Genomic DNA, 10,882 nt, shown 5'->3' on the forward strand with positions numbered 1-10,882 from the left:
TCGTGGGCAGCAGAGGCACCTTCCGCATCTTGTGAACGGGCCCAGGCTGCAGACTTCTGCAAAAATGAAGCTTTACTCGGAGGACGCAAGCTGTTGCATGACATACCCTACCTTCCAGAGGAAAGGAGATCTTTATCAGGTCTCATAAGAACCTCACTGCAAACCAGACATTATCTAGTAAATAAGCTACCTAAGAACAGAAGAATCTCATGTCTAAAATCTGAGGATTTGACCAAAGCTTGCCTAGCGCTCAGTTTTTGGTTTGGGTTCTGTTTGTTTGTTTGGTGGTGGTGGGGTTCTTTTCTTTTCTTCTTCTTTTGAGATGTTCAGGGATTACATAAGTAGTTTTGCTGGGAAAGTCACATGCTGCAGACTTACTTGCAAAGACTTCCAAAATGCAATCCTTGGGAAAATACGCAGCGAGCATGCATAAACACAGCCGTCATTCTGACATCTTCAACACTTACCTTCCCTAAACACAGGGCAGAGTTTGCCCTTACTTGCAAGCTTTCAACAAAGTCCCACCTTGCCTTAAAAAGCAAGGAATAGAGACAATCAAGCAAAACGCTCTTTGTAATCAGTAACCTCCATAGGGTGCTGGTTCACCAATGAACATTGCTTTTTGGCATACAAATAAAAGTTAAATATCCCTTTTTATTTTTTCAAGTGTCAGGTTTGACACTGTCATGGATCAGCGTTACTTTTCCAAAACATCCAGTGCTGTACAGGAGCCAGACTGCCACAGAAGATGACAACATCCACAGAAGTCATGGCAGGCTTGGCAAACAACCACCACCACCGTAACAGGACAGATGCACAAACAGGAGAATTGTATTTGTTAACACAATCAATTAAATCAGCAACCTTATAACATAAGCTTTTTTTATTAATACACATTTACAGGAAATAAATTGTTTGCAAGCTACACATTGGCACTCACTTATCCTGACTCAAGAGCTCTGGGATGAATACCAGTTATTTAAAAAAAAAAAAAAAAGGGAAAAGGAGGGGAGGAAGGGGAAGAGATTCAAGAAACCGTAACAGAAATCCCATGCCCTGTATCTGACAAATTAAATAAAAGCTCACTTGCTGTCAGAGAAAGAAGGGAAGAAGGGGAATCAGAACTCAGAGTTTCAAAGGGTCCATTTGTAAATGCATCTGCCCAGATCTAAAGCTGTGCTTTGCTAATGCCTGCGTGAATAGATGACCAAGCGAGCAAACAACTTAAAAACACTTTGCACTTCAAGTAGCTTGGATGTCTTGGTTCTGAGCTCTCTAGTCATAGTTCAATGAATAATGAAGGGTACAAACCTGCACATTCATAATTGCCTCAACTAAAATGGAAACTGGGTGCAGGTCTGGCTGAAAAATTCCATTTTTTGAGACTGCTTGCAAATGAATTTTACTCCCAGTTTACTGCAGATGTGTTTGGCTCACACGAGCAGAACTGAGTCTCCTACAAGGACTGAGCTATGCAGTAGTTCAATGGCAAAAAGGCACCTCCTGCTCACACTTCATCAGATGCCGACTCCCAGTAATTACCCTAGAAACTACATGGAAACTACAGGAAGTCATCTTGCTACGCACAAGCTACTCACTTTTGGTAAACTGCAGTTTGCATAATTCACTAGAGCAAAGCACACATTCAAACATGTATGAAGAAGAATTTGTTCCCTGGGTGAGGGCAGAAGAGTAACACTGGACAGCAGCTAAATGTAGCAGTGGAATAGTTGAAGACACAGGAGCTGGGGTACATGGAAAACGAGAGCCACATTTAAAGCTCTGCTGAAGAATGAAGTATGAAAATAGCCGTTTCTGTCGCATGCTTTGTGTCTCCAGCGGTTTCTACAGAAACACTGTACAGTGCAAGATCATCCTCCTCATGCTGTCTAATATTTTCTAGAGACCATCATCATTTTCCTTCCGCCAGTACAATCTTCTTGAGGAGGTGGAAGGACTCTCAATTTGCTGGCAAAGCCCAAACTCCTTATCAGGTTATGAGCACATCTAAGGACGTGCGGGTTTGCCCTCTAGTTCCCTCAGTTTACTGCATGGGTGGGACAGGACTACATGAATCAAATCAGAGCTGCCATTTTCTAGAACTCATGACAGTTACATATAACATTGCATGAAACAAGATAGTTGGGAACAGTAGTACGGCACCGTGGTCGCAGCACAATTTTTACATGTGATTTGGATAAAAATTGCCCTTGAGAGGTGCTAAGTGGTCAAAGGGAGACAAAGCAGCAGTGCGTTTTTCATTTGGAAACTGCTGTTTTCCTTTGGGGGTAGGGGGAAGCCTCCTCTAAAACTTAAGAGATTTTCCTAATTCACAAGGGATTATATTTTAAACATGTTTTCTGTCTCATCAATGCTACAGCACATGTATCTAAGACATTGCTATGGATAACAGATAGGAGAAAGGAAGTAATTACACTACTAATTCAAGCTTCACATAGCAGGCTGCATTGAATTTAAAGTCTTTTCATGGAAAGACAGGAAAAGAACTGAAACATACCTTAATAAAGTCACAGCCATCCCACTTACACTGAAGATGAACTGAAATATATTATGAACAAGGTGCATCTAGCACATTCAAAGCTATCTACAGACACATTAACTTTATTCTAGTGCAGGCTATTATTTAGTTGAATCCCTGGGATCCCTTAGGAAACATTCACACACTCCCAGCAGACTAACAAGTGCTGGGAGAGGGAGGAGAGGGCAAAAAGAAAAGACCCAAACCCCACTGTGCCTGAGCATCTAACTGCCTTCATGATGAAGGAGTCCCACTGCAAGAACGTAGTTCAGCCTTCAGCAACGACTAAAGTGGCCATGAGATCTGGCTACTTAGGCATGACTGATTATACTTTCAGGTTGGTGGGCTTTTTGGTTTGGTTTTTTTGGTTTGTTTTTTTTTTTGTTGTTGTTCAAATGCCAGAATTACCCTCTTAGCAGAGGTTGTGTCAAACCAGAAATTCAGTGTGTTATCTGTGGGAATTTAAATGGGGCTTTTTTCCCCCCTTACACTGTAAGTTTTAAATTTTTTTTTTCCCCGAGAATCATCATCTGCCACTTACATCAGCTTCCTCTGACAAACCACTACTGAGAGCCTTGAGTCTTTGCAGTCTGTAAGCCAGCTAAATTTTACAGCTAATTAAGCCCTAAACCAGCATCCTATGGAAAAGAAGGTATTTCACAACAGAATAAAAAATTTGGATTCACCACATACCCTATCGCAACGATGGACCAGCAACGATAAGTAAGAGAGCAACATGCAACAGCCTCTTGTGGGACTACTATCAAGAGATGCTTGTGCTGCAGATTCTTGAACTCACCTGGAAGAACTTGGTGAAGAGAGGGGAAGTCTCAAGAAGTCTCTGTGCAGGAGAAAAAAAGTAATCTAAATATCAAAATGAGTTCGTCTTGTACTCTTACTGTACCTGCAGGGATACAAACAGTGAGTAGAAACCTTCCAGAGACTATTATTTATTTAAAGAAATACACAAGCAGATCAGGTGTTAACATTTACTTTTATTTATAAAAAAATTGTAGAACATATTAAATACAAACATTTGGAAAAAGCAATCAAGGCTTTGCTAAGATGCCCAGGAAGAGGAAGACAGAATCAAGAAGCTTACCAGGTTTAGAGTTTTTAAACTAGCTGAAGTAATTACTATAATTTTTCACTGACTTCTTTATAGGCAGTGGCCATTATAGCAACCAATGTTATTACTGTCTTTTTTAAAAAACAGAGATATGATTTGCCATATCTTCCCACTCAACCACAAAACGTAAGGAAGCAACTCTTTCCAGGTTAAAAATCAGGGTAATAAATACTAATGCTTTTACCCATTACCTACATTGTATAACACTAAACATTTGCTTATTATCAGACATGGATATCAAGTTTAGCCCCCAAAAAATTGATTATACATTTCAAATCTGGATATCCAATACGGTGTTATAAACTTTATACATTTTCCAGTGAACATCAAAATGAGGACAGTGTTTTGAAGTACAGAAACAAAATAACTGAATGCATCGTCTACACTATAAAGGCCAACTACTAAGAGGTGGACTGGGATCTAGTCATGTTCCAGATAGCTGGAAAGTCCTACTAACTGCCACTGAAAGGCTGGTTGGAAGACAAATCATGTCACGTTCTCAGTCTGTGTTAGCTCCTCTCCCTTTCTAAAAGGCCAAAGGTGAGAACCGTTGCTACTCTCTCTTCTGCACCTGGTGGTAATAAAGGAGTAAACTATCGTTCTGCTCTCTACGTGGACAAACCAGATTCAAGTTTTCTCAGACTGCTGTTGCTCTTTTACCACTCTTAAATGCAGTGTGCAGTACATACAGACCGCTAAACAAGATGTAGAAGCAAGAGACTACAGAAAATAACCTCTTCTGTCTTTTAAAAAGAGAGAAGCACTTCCACTTGCTGACAATATGGCACTCCCTCCATCTTCCTGCTTTACCCTGTATCTGCTTTCGAGCTGCAGCATAATGCACACTGATGTGGCTATATGGCCCTAAAGCCAAATTCAGTTCTAAAAAAATTCTACTTGCGGGACTGACTCTTTGGGGATAACCAAACTACTAAAAAAAAAATCCAGTACAGAATAATCTCAGACACACGAACATTAACAGATGTCTCCCATTCTGCCTTGTATTTGTCAGAACAGAAAAAAGAACTGCCAACTTACCAGCACTCAGAGGGTTACTACTGCAAGGACGAGAGTGCCAAAAGTGTAACGGGTTACATAGTGTTGGCAGTCAGCTACAGGACGGACTGACTGGATACCTGGCAAGAGCATAGGCAGAATGCTTCTGACAAAGCTGCCCTTTGGGGACAGGCTGAAGTTGCCCTACATGTCCTATTATGAGTAGAGGGTCGAACAAGTGGACTAGCATCCTGAATGCATGTCAGACCCTGTTACTGAGGAAAGCGTTTTCCAGTTACCACATCTGCCCTCCCAGCTCAGAGGGGACTGCCAACGTGGGCACTGCTGTGCTGGAATTCCTAAACAGCCAATTATTTGCAGATCAACATCTTCGAGAAGAGCTAAATACTTCTCTTACCAGGCAAACACAGAGCAGTTGCTGGATATACCAAATAGGCAGTGGTTCATTTAGCTGCAAGCTTGAATTCCAGCACCTTTCCCAAATCCAACAGCATCCCTTACTGCAACACAGACATGGTTATCCTGCTCTCGCTGTGTTCAGTACGCTTAAAGCACTTAGTGCACTGAGAACCCTGATGCAGGCTTGGACTCAGATGAAACGGTCAGGTCAGTTCCACCCCATTCCCTTTTTTCCTTTTTGGCAATTATTGATATGCAAGATCCATGTTTCACAAGCCGTAACATGTATTTTTTGAAGATACTTAACAACAGATATTTAACAGCCAGAGCTTACTTAACCTCAAAAGCCTTGCTCTCATCCAAAGAATTCACTGCCACCCAAGGCAAGCAGGAAATCACATGAAGAGGAATCTTGTGAAGGGATGGGAGGTCAGAGAACTGAAGAAATTGAAAGAGACAACAGTCTATTTAGTATGCTGACTGCTTCTTGCTCAGTGCTCAGCTTTTGGCATGATACACACCACATTTAAACAAATGAGGGGGTTGTTTTTGTTGTTCTATCCTGGCTGTTTGGGAGGTATTTTTTATTTTCTGGAATCTTCAAGAAAAACAGGCCTTCCATCCTCTGAGTCAAAGACAAGAAATCATGATCTTGGCATCAGTGCCACCCCCCATTACACCATCAGAAATCAATAAGCTGCCCAGCATCCCTGGCGACGTATTTGAAGTTACACTCTTGGCATACACTTGAGTCAGGCAATGGCTCCATTCCAGAAACACACAATGTTACAAAGAGCAGAGTATGGCCCCTAGTTTTAACCTAGTTTAAAATATATTTTACAAATGCATTCCTAAGAATCTGATCACAGCAAAATATATAGTGGTTTTAAAATGGCAGAAAGTTGAATTCAAACAACTCAATTTTTAAACCAGTGAGAAATATGGGCAATTTTAAAAGAAAACAATAAACTTTGCAAATACAGACATTTGTGAAATATACATGCACGCGCACACTCTCGCACACACACACCCCCACTTACTTCACTCAGTGTCAGATTAAGATTACACAAGGCAATTTTCAAGGTGGCATTTACAACCACAATGACAAGAACAGCATTTTTGAGGTAGCTGAAGTCAAAGAGCAAACCACAGCACAAGCAAAGAAACAGGTGCTCGCACTCACACCGAGCCCACTCTTTGGAGACACATAATCATGTGCGCAGGGGCGTGTGTTGAAGAGGCACATGTTCCACAGGGAATGAAGTTCAGCAGCACGGGAGACCTGATAAACTACTCTCCAGGGAAGCTTACATTGGGAGACCAGATGCACAATCAAGGGACCACGGCTTAAATCACTGCACATCAGCTGAGCTGTGGTAACAGTCTCGGTGCTCTTGGTCTGCGGCAGTTCTGCCGACAGCTCTGTCTCACGTGCACTGAAGCAAGTACAACTGTGGCAGTTGAAGATGTTATTACTCAGAGCTGTCTGTCCCACTTCTCTCCTAGATGCTACTGTTGGTAGAAAGGTACATGTACCCACATCTCACCTGCTCCAGTTTGCAGCCTAGCATTCAAGTTCAAGCCCACCTCCACGGTATTATTTGCCAATGGGCTGTGAACAGGAGCAGCAGAGACACAGACTTGAGTTTCCTTCTTCAGGTGCAAGAACATCTTTGCCACATTAATAGTGCAGAGATGTCAAACTGCCACAGCTTGAATCACCAGACTTCATCCCTCAGAGCCCTTTGCTAGCCTACAATGAAAGGAATTGAGCTAACCTCACAGCAAATGCCAGGCAATGTGGGCACAAGGGGACAATAGCTGTGGCTGGCTGACAAACTGGCTCAGCCACAGTAACTGGATCTGGGCATACAGAGAGCTTGTTCCTGCCCAAATTATAAAACTGTGTCAAACACACTCATACACACACACATAATGTAGTATTTTCATCAAGAAGCTTTCTACAAATCAACTGCTTGCATGATTACTGCTGAGAGTCTTGAAGATGGGATGGAAATTATGGCAAGATGTTTTTCAAAGGTAGAAAGAAAAAAGTCAACCTCCTACGATTAGGTCTCTGTTGTGTAGTTGCTGTATGAGAGAGATGGCACAGATGAGAAGTTGTTATTCCACTGTCTTCCCCCAGTATTCTGCTGCAATTCTGCCTGCTCTTTATATTTGCTCAGAAGATTTTTGGCTTCTTGCAGATCCTGAGAAGAGTTTTCCCCATACTCTTCTTTCAGCCACTGCCTGAACTGCAGAAATTGAACATACAGATACAACATGATGAAGCAATAACATGAGAGTAACGCAGAAGTAATACTCCTTCCTGCCCTACAGAATTTCAAGAGCCTTTAAGAATGCAAGCAGTTTAAAGAAAAGCACTCCAAGTATTGCCTGTCCTTCGATAGCAGCACAGAATACACAGGCACAGAACACATTTGAAATCACTGAGGTCCCTTACATCCCCTAAAATGACACACTTGCACAACAGCTTGGCTGGCTGGAGTAATACAGAGTAAGGAACACCCACTGGGCAAGGACATCCTGGACTTAAAAGCACCCTCCTCCTGTTGCGTATACAAACAACAAGATGAATTAGCGTGGAAGCTAGTATGATCAGCCAACTTGCCCACGTCACAACAGGCTGCAAGAAGGTTGAAGATCAGAAAGTGAACCACTCATGGGTTTTTTATCCTGAGCCCACAAACACCAGTAGTAAAAAAGGTACTGTAGATATCAGGAAAGGTATCTTCTAGGAAGTGGTCCAGGAGCTTTAAAAACTATAGATAGGACCCTCTATGTTACTGACATGAATGACTGAATATGGTACGTTGTAACAGGTAGACCAGGTCCCGCTGAAGGTCAGTCCAGCTCTGTATCCTGGTATGAGATTAGCCAGATGCAAATGCCAAGGAAAGAATGAGGCAATGGCAGGGCAATAATGCTGGGACCTTTTCCCTGCTCATTTCCTCAGCTTCCAGCAATTTTCAAATTTTTGGAGGCTGAGGCAGTACCTTTGTGTTTGATAGCAACAAATGAATTTTTCTGCCCCGAGATCGCTTTTTGAATCCACAAATTTTTACCACAAGATACCTGGATGCCAACAAGCTCCGTAAGTACATATTGTATAAAAACCCCTCCTTTTCCTTGATTGGGACCTGCCAATTGATAGCTCCATCTCACATTTCAGGGAAGAGTGGAAATCACACCTGTTGACTTTCTCTATTCCACTTAACTTTATAGACCTTTATCACATCCTTCTCTGTCACTTCTTTGACAGTTGAAGAATTTGAGTCCACTTAGTCCTTCCTGACAATCTTGTTGCTCTTCTCTGCAGAAGCAGCAAGTAGACACAGACCCCAACTGTCCTGTCCCAGTGGGGATAATACTCATTTTTCAAGCCTTAACTTTCACAGCTTTGTTCTGTTTGGGGCTCATGGACAGCTTTATCCATAAAGATCATTTACTAGGACGTTGGAAGACAAGACCTCAACATAGTTACTCCCTCCCATTCCTAAAAGATCATAAGGTCCTGAGTCAAATCTGAAGCTTCAGACTACCGTGTGGAAGTTTGGAATTGGTGCAAACCATGTTGTGACCTTAGTGACTAAACCCCTTCCTGTAAGACCAAGATCCAAAGGGCCCCATTCCAGAAACCCCACAGGATACCACCCTACAGTGGCACAGCAAAACACCCATGCTGCTGAAATCAGAAAAAAGTTCACGCCCTTGGCAGATGGCATTATTCCACTGAAATCAGGTGTGTAAACAGACACCTGCTAAGGATGTGGTTGCTGTTAAGAGACAGTAGGAAACTACAGCCCAGCCAGTGACTACAGGTGGATATTTCTTTTTGCAACCTACTGCCTCCCCCTCAGTGAAAAAAGGCAGAATGTGCCGTCCATGGTGGATGAAAAAAGAGAGACGTTACTGTCTTTATCAGGCTATTTGCATATAGCCTTAATTGTCATTGCTGTTAGCCCAGACCAATTAGAGTAGAAATGACTGTAAGGGAGGAAGGAGACAAGTCTGGAAAGTCCCCCTCTGACTTTTGTCTCTTCAAAATCGGTTACTCTACCATTTACACCAGTTCCAAACGATCCAGGAAACATTCAGTTAAATATTAAAAAAACGCAAATATTTACAGTTGCAAACTGCATCATGCAAAACAAATGGTAATTTCTAAACTCTGAGCTTTCTGCAGCAGAATGACAGGGATGGAATAAAAAAAAAAAAAAACACACCAACATCCTTTGCCTCATGTATTTTGTTTTCCGATTTTGGTTTGCGTCTGTTGTTGTTGTTTTTTAATAAGCACAATAGGCACAAGAGCCCAGAGAACAGCAACATGCTGAGCAATGGAAAACGGAGGGGATAGCCAGAGCAGATTGTTAACATAAGTGGAAGTCACCTATCACCCACGGGGAGCAGGTCTTTTGCGTGGGACGGTTCTTTTTAGGGGTAAGAAACTCATTTTTGTTTTATGAAAACCACTTTGCAGTCTCACTGTTCCCTCAATTCTCCTAGTTCTACAAAGCCTTCAAAGGCTAAGAAGAAAAAAAACGGTCAGATTTGAGAATGTTCTACACATCAGAAAATTTATTAAGTCTCAGCCACAGACGGTGGGGGGAACACAACGCGCAAGTCATAATGAGAACCTAGTTTAACTCCTGGATAGCAAAGATTTCTGATTATGATTTCTTTCCTGCTTACTATTCCAAATGAATGTGCTGGGGGGAAACCCACTATTTTTATGCAACTGGTACTTATAGGTTGGTCTTTCTGCTGTACCCTGGGCAACTCAGTCTTTAGTTTTTAGCCCTCTAAAGGTGTCAGTCTTGTATTGTGTCTTAGCACACATGAAGCAATCCCTGGACTGAGAGCACAGCTGGGCAGGAGGTGTTTAGATGTTGTGCTTCATCTCTTCTCCCATCCAGCATTCCCTGATACCTTCAGTTCTATCCATACCTCCCCAGTGGAGCAGGCTTGGCCAAGAAGCCACTCCCTCAAAGCAAAAACAAAGAGTCAGATAAACCACCCAGGCCACAAAATAATGAGAATTAGCCTGTGATCTGACTTGGGGTTATGTTTCGCAGCTCTCTTTGTTTGTAGTTCATTTACCTGATCAACATCATGTTTTTCAAAGTCCTGTAGCTGCCTCTGGAAGCCCATGTTAGGATTGGCACAGGATCTCGCTGCGCGGACAACAGACAGTGCATCCTCCCAACCAAAGTCTGTGATGGTCATGATGTAGGCAACCACCAATGTTACACTCCTGGAGACACCTGCAAGGCTGCATGAAAACAAGGAGGAGCAATAAATTGAAGCAGTGCTGTGCTTCATCTATCACAGTTAAAAGCATCACTTCCCAACATCACAGCAGACTGCTGTGTTGCTTGCCATGAGGAAGAAATATTACAATATTTGAGTTAAAGGGTTTTGGTGCTGCTTTTTCAAACCGATCAGAACAAATCTATGACAAGATCGAGAAAGTGGGTTCTGAGTGGTAATTCTTATGAGACTGGAAAGGAAGAAATAAGTATTAAGTCTTCACACAAGCAGGGGACAGTGCACATGTTCTAAGTTAGATTTGTTTTTTAATAAGCTAGAAATAAGTCACCTGCTTTCTTCCGCTTACATAGATCAGAGCAGTGAAATAAGACCGTTCCCTCTCCACCATGAATAAAGGCTTCAATTTCATGGGGCCTGTCCTGGTTTCGGCAGAGATAGAGTTAATTTCCTTCCTAGTAGTTGGTACAGTGCTGTGTTTTGGATTTAGGATGGGAACAATGTTG

At 42.2% G+C, this 10,882-nt stretch overlaps 1 protein-coding gene across 1 annotated transcript in view; it reads right to left on the reverse strand.

The window, feature by feature from the left end:
- Window positions 1-3,514: 3,514 nt before the first annotated feature.
- Window positions 3,515-10,882, reverse strand: part of DUSP22 (dual specificity phosphatase 22) — a 45,448-nt gene continuing 38,080 nt past the window's right edge. Inside the window, 2 exon segments of the mRNA XM_009326520.1 lie at window positions 3,515-7,339; window positions 10,209-10,380. Coding sequence (XP_009324795.1) covers window positions 7,154-7,339; window positions 10,209-10,380 — 358 coding nt within the window. The 3' untranslated portion in view covers window positions 3,515-7,153.

The sequence above is a fragment of the Pygoscelis adeliae genome, unplaced genomic scaffold (assembly GCF_000699105.1).
Source record: "Pygoscelis adeliae isolate BGI_AS28 unplaced genomic scaffold, ASM69910v1 Scaffold186, whole genome shotgun sequence".
NCBI classification, from domain to species: Eukaryota; Metazoa; Chordata; class Aves; order Sphenisciformes; family Spheniscidae; genus Pygoscelis; species Pygoscelis adeliae.